Source organism: Pan troglodytes, chromosome 2 (genome assembly GCF_028858775.2).
Source record: "Pan troglodytes isolate AG18354 chromosome 2, NHGRI_mPanTro3-v2.0_pri, whole genome shotgun sequence".
Classification (NCBI taxonomy): domain Eukaryota; kingdom Metazoa; phylum Chordata; class Mammalia; order Primates; family Hominidae; genus Pan; species Pan troglodytes.
In genome coordinates this window covers 101,071,418-101,087,374 of record NC_086015.1, presented here as the reverse complement: position 1 = coordinate 101,087,374, position 15,957 = coordinate 101,071,418, and the positions used below count along the sequence as shown (strand labels likewise).

At 32.7% G+C, this 15,957-nt stretch overlaps 1 protein-coding gene across 20 annotated transcripts in view; it reads right to left on the bottom strand.

Annotated features, from left to right (window-relative positions):
- Positions 1–15,957, bottom strand: part of ARL6 (ADP ribosylation factor like GTPase 6) — a 36,741-nt gene that overhangs the window by 4,188 nt on the left and 16,596 nt on the right. For 10 of the 20 annotated variants that reach the window (XR_008547036.2, XR_679052.5, XR_002943154.3 and 7 more), the window contains 3 exons: positions 11,992–12,086; positions 8,877–9,006; positions 5,225–5,280 (listed from right to left, as the gene is read on the bottom strand). Coding sequence is in view for 10 of the 20 variants with exons in the window: in XM_001139103.7 (XP_001139103.1) it covers positions 5,225–5,280; positions 8,877–9,006; positions 11,992–12,086 (281 nt within the window). In the remaining 10 variants the exon portion in view is untranslated. Of the gene's footprint in view, positions 1–5,224; positions 5,826–8,876; positions 9,007–11,991; positions 12,087–15,957 lie in introns of those variants that run through there. The other 10 variants (XR_002943158.3, XR_008547039.2, XR_008547038.2 and 7 more) reach the window with 2 other exon arrangements.

The following is a 15,957-nucleotide window of genomic DNA, read 5'->3' as shown; positions in this document are numbered from 1 at the left end:
GCTGGTTTTCCTGTCTCATGATCCCTCAATTTTCTCTTCTTGGTTTATTTCCTTTTTTTTTTTTTTTTTTTGATAATGCTGGTACCAAGATTTTCCTGTTTTTGAAAAATATTCTTCTCAGTGGCTACCTTAGTAAAAAGGACAGAAAGTAAATTCTTGAGATACCGTATAGCTGAAGATGTCTTTATTCTACTGTCAAAATGCACTGATACTTCCTGAGTATATAATTCTATTATTCCCTCCTTGGACTCTTCCAGGCATTTCCCAATTATCTTACAGCTTCCAAGTTGTTGCTGTTGATAAATCTGATGTTATTCTGTTTTCTTATTCTTTTTTTCCTCAGGAAGCTTTCATTTTTTTTCTCAGGAAGCTTGCAGAATCTTCCATTGTTTGCAGCACTGCATTTTAGTAATGATACTTGCTGGTATGGGAATATTTTTATCCACTGTATTGAGCTCTTGAGAGGCCTGTCAACTGAAAACTCATCAATTTAGTTCTAGAAAATACTGTTCGAGGATTTGCTATCCTCTATTTTTTTCTGTTCTCTCTTTCTGAATTTCCTATTATTTGGATATTGGGCCTCCTGAACATGACCCCTTTCTTTTCTTTCAAATTTTCTATTCTTTGTCTTTCTGCTCTACTTTCTGGGAGTTTGCCTCTATTTTATCATCTTTTTAAAACTAAATTTTTCATTTCAACTACTATATTCTTATTTTCCAAGAACTCATTTTTTTTCGTTCTTTCTTTTCAAGTAGTTTACTGCCTTTATTCATGAAAGTAACACCTTCTCTTATCTCTTTGAGGATACACTTTAACAGTTTTTTGAAATGTTCTCTCTATATAAATTCTACTTACTCGAACCCAGTTTTCTTGTTTGTGCACATTCCCATATTTCATAATGTTTTCATCCTCAAATGCCTGGTCATCCTTTGCCATCTGTTCATATGTATAAGTGAACACTAAAAAATTGATTGGAATTTGCAAACGTGTGTGAAGCCTGTCAAATGTGGTCTTCCTTTTAGTACGTCTGGCTAAGCCATTTCCTTGGGATCTCCAATATTAATACCTTTAGATCTTTGCTCTTAGGCTGGTCTGATTCCCCAAAGATGACTTCCTATATCCTGCCTACTGTCATTGTTTTCTGGGAGAAATAGGAGCAGTAGAAGAGAGTTATAATATTCAGCATGAAAACTTTTTTTCCTCATTTTTCAATTCAGCACCACCAGACAGTTGTGCACCTAGGGTTTTCTAGTCCAGAGACACTGTCTTTGACTCTGCAGAGAATAAACCTTCAATTTTCTCTTAAAGGGAAGATGTATAATCATATCTTCTCTTTTCATCCCACGTTCATCCTTATTTTCAATTTCCACCAATTTCTGAGGCTTTGCATCTGCAATGTAAATTAGGCTGCTTTTCAGCTTTCCCCACTGGTAGTTTAAGATTCAGCTTTCTCAGGTCTGTTAAGTAATTCAACACTGATCAAATATTCAGCTTCCAAAATTTGGTTGCCATTTTCACTACTTCCCTTCTTTTTGTCCGTATATATTAATATCTTTTTAAAAAGTCTCTTTACTGTTAGTGAGAGTTGGGAATGAGATGAAACTAAGCATACTTGATCAATCTTCTTTCATTGGAATACTCCTGCATAGTTTGTAAGTCTAATATTCACATCTGGGAGCATTATTAACTTTTTCCATGCAGACAAAGCAATAAAATGAATACACTTTATTAGTTATTTGGGAAGATTTCTTTTTAAAAGTACCTAATTTGAAAGTTTCAGGGCAAGAAAACTTACAGTTCTGCAATAGTTTCTGTTTACTCTCTGGCAGTTTAAAAAATACTTCCTAGTCTATTCAGTGTTCTTGTCTTTGGGTTATTCTACATACACGATTATTAAGACTGTTTCCAAAGACAACAGAATCGTGCCATTACATCTGCCATTTAATATTTCACCAAAAAGCTTCTAACCTTAAACTTTATTTTTAAATTTTTTTGAGACAGTCTTGCTCTGTCACCCAGGCTGGAGTGCAGCGGCATGATCTCGGCTCTCTGCAACCTCCACCCCCAGAGTTCCTGTCTAAGCCTCCCTAGCAGCTGGGATTACAGACATGCACCACCACGCCTGGCTAATTTTCTGTATTTTTAGTCACAATAGTGTTTCACTATAGTTGGCTAGGCTGGTATCGAACTCCTGTCCTCAAGTGATCTGTCCACCTCAACCTCCCAAAGTGCTGGGATTACTGGCATGAGCCACTGCTCCCAGCCCCAACCTTAAACTTTAAATAATAATATTAAATTAGCCCCAAATGAACCAAAGGCCTTCTTGTTTGTCATACTAGGAAATTCCAGAATTCTGGAAGCAAAATCAGATATAAGTTCAGAATACCCGTCACAGCTACATTCACGTAAAGAACTTTGGCTAACACAAACTAATCTCCTATGTTTACTGCTATTTATTTTTTAAAAATAGATTTTTGTCTCTTTTCAAATCTAGAGACAGTTGGGAATATGACAATGTAAACTATTTGTTATTACACAGAAAATATAACCAAAGTGGCCAAGCGCGGTGGCTTATGCCTGTAATCCCACCACTTTTGGAGGCTGAGGTGGGTGGATCACCTGAGGTCAGGAGTTCGAGACCAGCCTTCCCAACATGGTGAAACCCTGTCTCTACTAAAAATACAAAAAATTAGCTGGGCATGGTGGCAGGCACCTGTAATCTCAGCTACTCAGGAGGCTGAGGCAGGACAATTACTTGAACCTGAGAGGCAGAGGTTGCAGTAAATCGAGATCATACCACTGCACTCAAGCCTGGGTGACAAGAGACAAGAGTGAAACTCCATCTCAAACACACACACACACACACAAAAGAAAGAAAATATAACCAAAGCACCTCCTATTTGAAACCAAATGATACACTTTTTTATCCTGTGGCTTAGTTTCCACCTTTTTTAAATAGAGTGTTTAGGTAAAAGGGTAAACTTAACATTTATGGGGTGCTTTCTTATGCTAGGTACTTTAACAGTATCTAATTTAATCTGTACAAAATATAACACATTTTATTTTTTACTTTTACAGATTAAAAAAATCTTCACAAGGTAACAGATGTTAGCTAACAGAGAGGTAAATTAATAAGTAGTAGAATAAATTTGCTGGACTCAGAAGCCTAAGTTTTTTTTTTTTTTCAACTATCAGTCAATGCTTCCTATATAAAACAGAGGTACTACTGCTTACCTTGCAGAAAATTGTAAAGGGTACATAAAGTAATATGGAAAAACAAGGACACAAAAGTATTTCCAAAATGTGTCCTCCTTACAAAGACTTGGGAGGTAAGACAGATAATGATGGATCAGAAAAGTCAAAGAAACAAAAATTAGGTATCAAGACCAGAGTTGGCAATTTGTATTGTGATGTTGGATTGCTACTGACACCTAGTGGCTAATTGCTAGTGACAAAATAAAACCAGAAAAGAAGGGATGGAGAACCACACTTTAAAATCCAGAAGACTATCAACCTATTTTCAGTAAATACTGTGCTCTGAATTAGGTTATCATGAGTGACAATAGGGTTTCCATCCATGCTATATCTTCATTGTTAGCAATGGTAAGCACTCTGTAAAATATGAAATGAGGCTGAAAACATACTCCTGGTATCTTCTCTGGAATATTCCTCTGTAGCCTGTTTCTGGTGGAAATCCACCCCATTGCCTTCAACACTTCTTTACTGCAGTCTAAGAAACTAAGTTGCTGGGTTCACAGAAAAATCCCGCTAGTTCTTCTGAGAATCACTAGAGGTTCCTGATTGTCACTAATTGTGAAATATGACTTGAATGTTCCTTGCAGTTTAATGGTGTTATGATAACTACATAAACATAAAAGACACAGAAGTACAATAGTCTGTCCAGTTAACTAAACCACCATATTATACCAATAACACATACACATATTTATGAAATGTACATTTCGCACTTTGAACCAAAGAAATACTATGATGTATGAGCAGGCAGGCTACTCTTAGATCTACCATGATATGTGCTATATCCCTGCTATTGTTTGCAACATGCATAAGATTTAAAAAAAAAATCACACACAACTGGCATTAAAAGTTTTGTGTAGAAGAATTTGTAACTATGAGACTGTAGCTAGAATGTATAATATCCTGTTATTCACTCTTGTTCAGGGCAGAGACATTCCCCGTAGAAATGATCTCTAGTTGTTATGCTCAGAAATGGAATTTCTGACTTGGCCATTAGGATCCTGCAATAAGAACCTATGAGCTTGGTTTCATTCACAACTATCTACTGCTCTGTGTGCTTCAAGCCATTCTTTTGGCTGAGAGACCATTAGGGTAAATGATATATGTTAATTTATTCCCTAATATAGTAAGCCTGTACCAATCTATGATAACTATTTTGATGAATAGCAACCAGAACTGCAAATATACAAAATATCAATAAAAGATCAGTATCTCTAATACTAAATATGAATATTACAAGTTGTGTATACATGCTATGTATAAATGGAGCTATATCTGTAGTATAGCATGATTCTTCTTTTTTTTTTTTTTCTTGAGATGGAGTCTTGCTTTGTTGCCAGGCTGGAGTGCTGTGGCGCAATCTCGGCTCACTGCAACCTCCATCTACTGGGTTCAAATGATTCTCCTGACTCAGCCTCCTGAGTAGCTGGGTTTACAGGTGTACACCACCACATCCAGCTAATTTTTCTATTTTTAGTAGAGACAGGGTTTCACCATGTTGGCCTCCATCTCCTGACCTCATGATCTGCCCGCCTCGGCCTCCCAAAGTGCTGGGATTACAGGCGTGAGCCACCGTGCCCGGCCAGCATGATTCTTAAAAGAAACATGTCATTCAGACTTATTTTTAGTTATTGACATTAGGGCCTAACATTTGTCCCAAAATTTAAATGTGCTTCTATTACTAGATCTGACAGGAACTTGTTGCTATAAGTTTAAATTGTTTTCTATATGTGTCATATATATTGACTGTAAAGATTCAAACACTTTATGTAAATAAATCCTTTAGCAATATGTGATAGAAGTAAATGGAACAAGGTATTGGATACTTACTGTATTGTTTTTTCTGATAGCAGAAATAAATGGAAAGAGGAAAAAAGGCAATGATATAATAAAATAAAATGTAAAAAAAGATAAAAATATGAATAAAAAGGAAACAAAGGCTGAAGACACACAGTATTTTGTAATGTACCTTGAAGCCAGTCTACACCTTCTTGCAAGCCTTCTCCTTTTATGGCATCACTAGCACTGAAATAAAATCCATAAGAAACATAGCCATCTCATTACATCACAAAACTGTAAGAATAAAGGATTACAATTTTGCCATATGGAGAATTAACACATTATAACAACATATATCTGAGCAAAACTGGTTAAGCATTGAAATTGAAAATAAACAGAAAATAAAAGTCTGAGTGCTCAGGAACAAGATATGTTTATAATTTTGAAAAAAGTTATTTTATCCCAGGATTAGTTCTTACACTGACATTAACAAAACAAATACTTTTATTTTTCCAGTGGTAGAAAAGTTTTGTACAGTCCACTATCCTACTTTGCTCAGTTCCAATCATTCAATCTCATTATTAGAAATGCTTGACTTGAGTTATAATACAGCCATATTATGGTGTGCCTTTGTTTGAAATGGAATTTGATATCTTTAGGATAAAAACCCATAATTATAGGTTTGGTAAGCTGGTAGAGTAAAACAAGAAGTCGGTAGATCTCAATCATTTTCTTATTAGCTGAGGGAGCTTGACTAGGTCATTGAACTCTTCTGTCTTCAGTTTTAGCATCTGTAAAGTGGGGGAATAGTATCATTGACCTCATATGGTGATTGTGAGAATTAAATACTTGAGGTATGTATATAAAACACCTAAAACAGGGTGCTTCCATTGTCTTTCCATTCTTGAGAGACTAAACTTAAATTGTTATTGTGAGATTTTATGTATAATCATAATTAAGTATATAAATTAAAATAATAAAATGCAGAGGATTTTTAGAGGATCAGATAATCTTTTTAAAAGGTACAGTTTCTCGTAACATGTTATTGATCTAGTCATTTATTTTCAAAATATGATTGTTTAATAGCAATTAATATATATGATTAGAGTTTCTGAATGATTAGGGTTCCTTTTAGTGTGCTGAAGGCATGACTTTAAAAAGTATAGTGAAGTACCTAAAATAATTAACTTAATTATAATCCAAATAAAAATTATCTCCCAGAAATTACTTGTTAGACTAAGAATATGGCTTATCATAGAATTATTATAAAATACAAAGAAAGAAACAAACAACATGAGATACACAATTATTCAAAGCAAATTACTTATTATCCATGGTAAGAGTAAGAGATCAGTAACTGAAACACTTAAATCAAGAAAGATAAAGATATTAATTTTATCATACACCTATAGTTCCAAACAATTAATACAATGAAACCCTTCCCCTCTGGTATAGGTGTCATTACCCTACTAAAAACTGCATCTTTTCCTAACAAATGTTCGAATTCTATCTTTCCTCTCAAATAAATAAGAATAAAGCGAAAATCTTGGCCCTGTGTGATATGACCCCTGGTTATTTCTCAGTGGCCTCATTTCCTACAATTTCCCCTTAGATTGCTCTGCTCTAACCAATCTGGACTTCTTGCTGCTCCTGGAATACACCAGGTACATTCTCATCCAAGAAGAGGCTTTTTCTTGCTGGCCTCTCTATCTGGACAATTATTCCTCCAAACCTTCACATGAATTGCTCTCTAACTTCAATTAGGTCTCAGAGAGGGAGGAACTCCCACTATTCTTTCTCTTATTATCATACTTTATTTTTTCTCATCTTCCCAGCTGACATTTTATAAATTTATTTGCTTATTATTTGTCTCCCCCACAAGATGGTAAACAAGTATACATACACACAACATGCACACACACACACACACACACAATCATGATGCCAGGGATTGAGTCAAAGAACGCATCTGAAGGAGAATAATACAATCAGACCCTGAAAATCAGAGCTGACTATATGTTTAGTACAATGGTCAAACATAAAACATAAAATTTTTCTTTATCAGACTATACTTCTCTAGGATCTTCTCTTCATTGCTCAGTAAATTTACTTGTACCCAAGGCAGGAGACAGATAATATTTTATCTCTGTATCACTGAGAGCATTACCTTTATATTTAAAATAGAAAAAGGATAAATATATTTTCAATTTTATACATGCTTTTAAAAATATTGCCAAGAATAAAGAACAAAACAAATAAATGAGATACTAATTTGAACCTAGTGAGAAGAGGTCCAATTTGAATTAAGGAGAAGTCACAATTATACACATGTTTAAAAGAAACACTTTGCTTTCTTATAGAAGTTATCCAGAAAATCTAGCAACTGGCAAAATAACATCCTACATCCTTATAAGCATCAGGATATTACTTTTTTTCTCACAGAGAAATACTGAGATGTCACAATTGAATAAATAAATCTGTTAAAATGTAATGGTTAATTATTTTAAGTAGAAAAGATGGTTATTTAATAATTAGATCCATGTTTTTAAACGTGCACTTTCTATCAAGCAGTCACAATACTTAATACAACACAGAAATTAAAAATTATTCTATTTTAGAAGTAATCAATTTAGGTATGATTTAGAGAAATATAAAGGCTCTAGCTCAAGATGTTTCCTTATCCAAAATCCCACCATTCTTTACCTATCAAATACCACAGGACCCAAATTCCAACTCAAGAATCATTTATTAGACACTGACTTTTCCTCTGATCCTAGAGTAAGGAAGGTTTTACTTGGGATATGCAGGGTTTAGCTCCTGGGAAGAGGTGCTGGAGGCTCTGAATACTGGAAAGTGTCAAGAGCTTTCCTAAGGTCTTTACTATTACTCTTTCAGTGCCAAAACTAGTTCCTAAAGTTGTTTTCTGAACTCTATGACCTCCTTGCTTCATATTCTAGTTCACCCTTCTTGTGGCAGTGGATCTCTCTGCTTCTGTTTCCAATCTTCCCCACAGATACCTTATTATAAAAAGGGGGAAACTCTGGCATGGAAAGGACCTCTTACAGCAGAGAGAGGTAGGTGGGTGGGTAGAAGGGAGTTTAAGATGGTAGTCGTAGGCACTAAAATACTATCTAATGTATAATCTCTGTTTATCCTTATTAGAATATTTTGGTAGAAAGGCACAATGGAGTTAAATAAGAAACTGTTTTCCAAACAAACAATGCATAACAATTTCAACATTAATTACTTAAGAGTTCAACCTTATTAGGATTTCCATTTCCATTTATTCATTTTAACAAATATGTATTGTGTACCTATTACATACCAGGCACTATGACTATTGTAGGGGTTATTAAAGTGAAGAAAACTGACAAAACCCCAGCTGTCAGGGAGCTAACACACCTGTATAGGCAGACAGACTATAAACAAAAAAAAAAGCAGTCACATGGTAATAGTGACTCTAGAAAGCCAGGAAAATTATTTTGGAAAATGATTCAAAGGAGGGGGATACAAGTGCACATGCTCTTAGATGGGACTGTGCTTGGCTGACTCCATGTGCAGAAGGAAATCAGTGTAGCTGAAGTCAGTAAGTAAGTGAGCTTTTAAGTTATTCCATTATAAGAGTTGTTTATATTTTCCTATCCCCCCAAAAATTTGAAAAAGGTTTTTAACAGTAATATATTTGTAAAAACCTACAATGCCACAATTCTACATAACAAAATCCTTAGCTTACATGCCACCATGTTTGATCACTTATTTTTAAAAATGAGATCAGAAGAAACAACTCTGAAGCTTGTATATTTTTCAGAAAGCTACAGTGAAAAGTAAATATAAAACTTTACCAAATATGCCAGGGTTTATCTTTGATGTTCTCTAAACACAGCAACTGAGACACTTTTACAGATGTCACTGCATCTCTAAGATCCATTTTATTTGCAAAGAATAAGATTGGAATTCGACGGTGTTTAATATCTAAAAGAGAAAATAAGATTATCATCACACTTCCAGCTTTTTAGGTCATTTTGCAGCAAATCTTTAGTACTGAAACCCATGAAATTTTTTTTCAATTATCTTTTTTCATATCACACACACAGAAACATTTAAAGACACATACTGTCACACTGTTAGGCATGTATTTGAGCAGTAACAAAATTTTAAAAATACTTCCTAGGACCATCTGCCCTCTGGTTAGGAGCTTTAACCAAAGATGGGTGAGGTGGGACTGGAGCTCAATAAGCATTACAGAGAAGTACCTACAAAAAAGCATTAAATATTTTGTTTCCTTTTTAATTGTGAACAGAAAGGAGGCAAACTTCAAGTAGAAGTAGAAGGAAAAGAAACTGGGAACTTATTAAGTTTTTAGTCACAATATCATAAGTAACAAGCTAGATTTTTAAAAGATATTTTTACCTTGTCATGATTTTGGAAACATTTTTCATTTTTTGAATAGACAATACATTTAAATAGTTCAAAATTCAGAAGATACAAAATGGCATACAGTAAAAGAATCTCCTTCCTAACTTTGTCCTAGGACAATGGTCTCTGTAGAAAAGGCAACCCATAACATCAGTGTCTTGGCATCTTCATAGAAATATTTTATGTATTTGCAAACATAATTATTATATATTATTTTCATATAGCAGGCCAACCTCATTACTTTATACCTTTAACTTTTCATTTATTTACATATCTTGGATCTGATCCCATATCAGTACATATAGAGCAGCTTCTTCATTATTTTAACAGTTCTGGAATATTTCTTCTTTTAGTACTATGTACTATTATTTAACCAGAACCCAACTGAGATACCTGTTACCAATCTTTACAACTATGAACAATCCTGTAATGAATAAATGTGTATATAGGTAATTTTGTACACCGGCCAGTATGTCCTTAGGATAAATTTAAGATGTGGAATTGTTGGGTCAAAGGACATAAATTTCTCTTTTGATAGACAGTGATTACCAAACTGCTTTCTCTTAAAAATTATATCAATTTACACTTCAACAACCACGTATAAGAATGAGTGTTTCCACTCCCCTAGCCAAAAGACTGCTATGAAACTTCTTGATATTTTCCATATCATAGGTAATAGAAAGGCCAAGAATCTTTCCATATATTCAAAAGATGTTTAAATTTATGTTTTTGTTGACTTATCTGATATGTCTTTTCCCCATTTTCTATTAAGCTTTTATATTCTTACTGATTTTTAGAAACACAAGTAGTATAGAAATATCCCTGTAGCTATGATATGAGTTGCAAATATTTTCCCTTGCCTGTCATTGTCTTTATCTGTTCACAGTACATTTTGCTATTCAAAGATTTTTTATGGCCATCAATTTTTTTAAAAAGTTCATATACACTTCAGCTGAGAAATCCCTCCCTTGGGAATCTATCCCATAAAATAAAGGAAGTAGTACATTAAGATCCATAGACAAGGCTTCAGTTGAGGAAATCAAAATCCCCATTGTTTGAAGTATATGTTGTAGGAACTATTTCATTTTACTGCTCAACACTGCAACACTTTTTAGAGAAAAACTGGAAAGATTAATATGAAAGGAAGACATAATCAAAAATGCATTCTCAATCTAGATACAAGACTGCTAAGTTTTTTGTTTTTTTTTTTTGAGACAGAGTCTCCTCCGTTGCCCGCAGTGGTGCTATCTCAGTTCACTGCAACCTCCACCTTCCAGGTTCAGGCAATTCTCCTGCTTCAGCCTCCTGAGCATATGGGATTACAAGTGCACATGCCTGGCTAATTTCTGTATTTTTAGTAGAGTCGGGGTTTCACCATATTGGCCAGGCTGGTCTCGAACTCCTGACCTCAAGTGATCCACCCGCCTGTAATCCCTCCCAAAGTGCTGGGATTACAGGCCTGAGCCACCACGCCCAGCCAAGACTGCTAAGTTTTTAACATTAAAAAGTCAAATAAAATGTACAGGGCGGATAATTTTTTTTCAAAAATTTCAGTAAGCTTGAGGTCATCTGTTAAAAATACCAAAGACATTGTGGTTAAGCAGTAACATTTATTAGAAAGCCCCACACTATTTCCATTTCATTTCTAACAAATCCACAGTTCTCTTAAACCACCATCCTTTTCTGAAAGTCCTAGCACAAGCACTATTTAAATTTTTTTGGCATGAGGAAGGCTAGAAATGCAGAGTTCCACAATACTTACTGGAGCACTGTTTGTAGTGGGGGCTTGGGCGGGAGGAAAGTATACATCAACAGGTGAATGATTAAATAAACTGTGGTACATTCATAGTAAACCATGTTAGGCATCATTAAAAAGAATAACTACATAATTATATATAATTTGATTTGGAAGGATATCCATCTTTAAGTGTTAACTGAGAATAGAAACATGCAGAAGAGTGTAAAGAATATGATTCCATTTTGGTAAATAACAATGATAGTCCCCACAGTCCTCAACCCTACAGATATTTTTGGGATATATATATATAGATAGATATAGATATAGATATAGATATAGATATAGATATAGATATAGATATGAATAAATATGTAAGAAATGCTGTAATTAAACACACACAAACTCAGATACACATAGAGAAATGCATGAAAATATGGTAACAAATAATTTTAATGGGTGTTGAAATACACAGATCTTTATTTTATTTTTCCATCTGATTTTTTTTTTTTTTTTGCTTTGGTACAAATTATTTATGTAATCAGAAAAAAGGGAATTTTTATTTTTGAGGAAATAAATGTTAGACACCCCAAAAACAATGCAAAATGCTTTACATTTACATTACATGCAAAATTTACAAAATATGGTGATGTACATAAAATATAAATTTTGTATAACATATATGTTTTAAATTCAAAAATTTTAAATGAAAGATAATTACATAGTATAAGCAATACCCAAAGAACAAAACATTACACATAAATGAACCCCAAAGAACAGATACAGACTGAAAGACACACACATACCTGGATGATTCAGAAGAGTATCGAGTTCTTCTTTGGCCACAACCATTCTTAATCTATCACTACTATCAATGACAAAAATAATAGCTTGGCCTTCTCTGTGTAATGTAAAGAAAAAGAAAAATTAAAGCTTTACTTATAAATTTTTCCATGTTTATTATCCATGGGCATTTCCTAACCTAAGTATTATCTCCTTATGTCCTATGTCCATATATCATTAGAATTTTTGGTGTTGTTTCTTATTAGTTTATATGACTGATAAATATATTAATCATTAGTCATATTTCATGTAAAATACCTTTTCATTTGGATAATAAAGTAAATTTAATGACTTGCTATTTCATAATTTTAAAAAATTATGAGTAATTTTTTCATTAAAATATCAGAATATGAGAAAATGAGTTAAAATACCATAACCCTATTACACCGATGCAATAATTATTAATATTTTGGTATAAAGCTACACTTTGTGTATATTACATATGAATAAACTATATATGTATTTAAAATGGAATCCTGTATTACACCTTGCCTTTGCAATACATATGTAAATTTCCTTGATTTTTTTTTTTACTACTATGGTTTTACTACTACTTTTATAAATTATTTTTACCATAAACCATAGTGAGAAATATATTTTGCATTAAGATACAGTAGACACATAGGTATATATAGATGTATTTTAAGTGAAAGTCTTCTGAAAAAATACTTACAAATAGCTTTTATTTTATTCTATTTGATTTTTTAAAAGCTGATAGCCAGTGATTGAACTAGTTAAGGATTCACCCATGGATCACATAGGCACTTGAAAAATTATTGATTATTCCTCTGCACTATCTTCTTTTAATGGTTCTAAACTATTGCACTGCATGGATGTGTCATCAAATACTGTATCAAACATTTGTTGCTGGACTTTTAGGTTATTTCCAATTTTCATCACTATGAAAAACTTTAAGGCAAATATCCTCCTACATACCTTTCTTTTAAAAAAAGTTCTGATGCTTTAAGATTTATTAGAAATGTTAGGAGTAACATTTACTCCCAACATTAAATGTTGGGAGTAACATTTCTAAGACTACATACATAATTTAAAGTTTTAGAAAAACATTTCCAAACTGTCCTCCAGAAATGCCATATCAATTTACATGACTCAGTACTTTTCTCACTCCTTTGCCAGCACTGGCTATTATCATTATCATCATTCTTTTCAATAATTGCCATTCTAACAGCATATTATCTTGATCTAGTTCATTAATTGCCAATGAGGTTCAATATCTTTTCATATATTTATTGGACATCTGTACTTTTTTTTGCGAATCACTTAGTCATAAATTAAGTATTTAAACTGCAATGTGATTAATAATCAAATGATATACAAAATAAAACTTTTTATATACCATTTTCTCCTATCATTAAAAAAGGATAATGCTGATTATCACAGACATACATTACCAGTATATATAGAAACCAGAACAATCAGAAGTACCTATCAAGATCTATAAAAACGTTCAATCACTTTGAGCCAGTGATTTTATTTCTGAAATTCATTCTAAGGAATCATGAACTGGGGCTAAGATTTATACAAGATTTTGACTGAAGGACTGTTTACAATTTTCAAAAACTGAGAATAGCCTTCATGTCCTAGAGTAGAGAAATGGTTAAAGAAATTTTGGCAAAGCTGTGTGAAAAAATATTAGGCAGCTGTTAGTTATATTCATTGCATGTTTTTCCTGATTTACCCTTACCACATAATGTTAACTGAAAAAAGCAAGATACAAAATTATACATGGTACATAATTTAGATAGTTCCTTTTTCCTTAGTTATATAAAGTATATGTTATATATTTCAAAAGGAGGAGAAAGATACCAAAAAGATTGACAATGGTGAATTTATGAATAGTGAGATTTATGGGAAACATGTTTTCAATATTCTCTTCTATATTTTCCAAATTTAAAAAATGTGTACTCCTTATATTTTTGCATGCTATTACCTTTTTATATTGTAAAAATAGTATGTAAAAATTATATAATATTTAACATTATGGCATCATATAGATGAGAAAGTAAATGTCTCTCTTCACCAAACAGGATGTGAAAAAAAAAGAAAAGAAAAATAAAAGAAAGTAAACTTCCCTTATAATCCTACTATTCCAAAAATAAATGCTACTAATGGTTTGGTGCATAATCCACTAAGAACTTTCTTCTTTCTATACATAGTAAGTACATATTTATAGCAAATGTAAATTTCCTTGATTTTTTTTTTTTACTACTATGGTTATATATATAGCAAAGATAAATATTTATAGTAACATTTTTACATAATTGATATAAAAATGTTATAAATAATGCTAACATACAACCTTCTATGTATATTTTTTTGACCATAAGCCCTGGTCATAGAATACTTTTCTAAAAGTAAAAATGCTTGCTGGAGTTTATAAACATTTTTCATTTTAACAGATATCAATAAATTACCCTGAAAAAGATATTACATTCTCACAGGAGTGGCTCACTTTGACAAGAGCATACTTTATTAATCTTTGTAACCTTTTTCAGTCTAATAGATCAAAATGTACTTGTTTTGTTTCACAGTTAGAAAAGTACGAAAATAGGGAAAGTAAATTTACTTTTATTGTTGATTTTTCAATAGTAATCATATTCTCCATTCAATCTACAATGTAACCACTCTATTCTAGAATTCATAAATTTCATCCAAAAACAGTACAAAGAAAAAAGGAGTTAAAATCAAATAAAAACAAAGCTTACTTTCCTACTATTTTCTCTATATATATATTTTTGTAATTAAAATTAAAGTATTTTTAAAGTAGCTAAATACATTTTTAAAAGGAATTATTTATCAACTAATTGGAGGAGGAATTTAAAAAATCCTGTACTGAAAACTCAGGTTTCCTAAACACACAAACAAATAAGAAACACATAAAATGCATCTCCCCAAGGAATTTAATGCAGAATACCACAAACATGCCACTTTTCCTTTTCCAAACTAACCCTCGAATCTGAAGCACTCTCTTTTCCCTCTCTCTCAGAAGTCTTCTGGACCTACGATTTAAATAGGCCTTCAATTTATTGAAGGACTCATTGAAAAAAAAATTTGAATAAATTTCCTCTGGTTCATATCCCAAATATATACCATTTAATGTTTGGTCTCACATTATTAGGAAAGAGTTAATCTAAATCTAAATCTTATCTAGTAAATATCACATACCATTTCAAGGCAGCAGTCCATAACGACAAAAGAGAGTTTAGTTAAGAGATAGTGTTTTTAAGTTTCAGACTCTAAAAGTGAATTACATTGCTCTTAAATGAAGTCCTAACAATATTAGAAGCTAATGAATTTATTTTAATACCATATGCAAATCTCCAGAAGGTATAACACATTTGGGTCCTAGTAACTTGACAGCTATTAGTCTGAAGTATAGTGATCCCTCCGAATTGGCGAGGGATTGGTTCCAGGATCCCCTTCAAATACCAAAATCTGCAGATGCTCAAGTCTCTTATATAAAATGGCTTAGTATTTGCTTATAACATATGCAAATTCTTCCATATTCTTTAAATCACCCTAGATTACTTATAATACGTAATACAATGCCTACACATGACCTCATTTATATGCTTTCAATACAGTAGTTTGTGCACGGCAATTTAAGTTTTGCTTTTTGGAACTTTATGGCATCTTTCCCCCCAAATATTTTTGATCTACAATTGGTTTAATCCAGGAATGCAGAACCCAAGGACATGAAGGACCAAGTGTAAATTAGTGAGCACTTGACTTGCATATGCTGAAAAATGGCTTGTTTCAAATTATTCATAGAACAATGGATCAACTGTTAGGCAACACTGTTATTTTTAACTAAATTTAGTCAATAATATTTACTGGCCTATATGCTGAGCATCATACTAGGTCTTGAAAAAATAATATGAATAATAAATAATCCCTTCCCTTGAGGA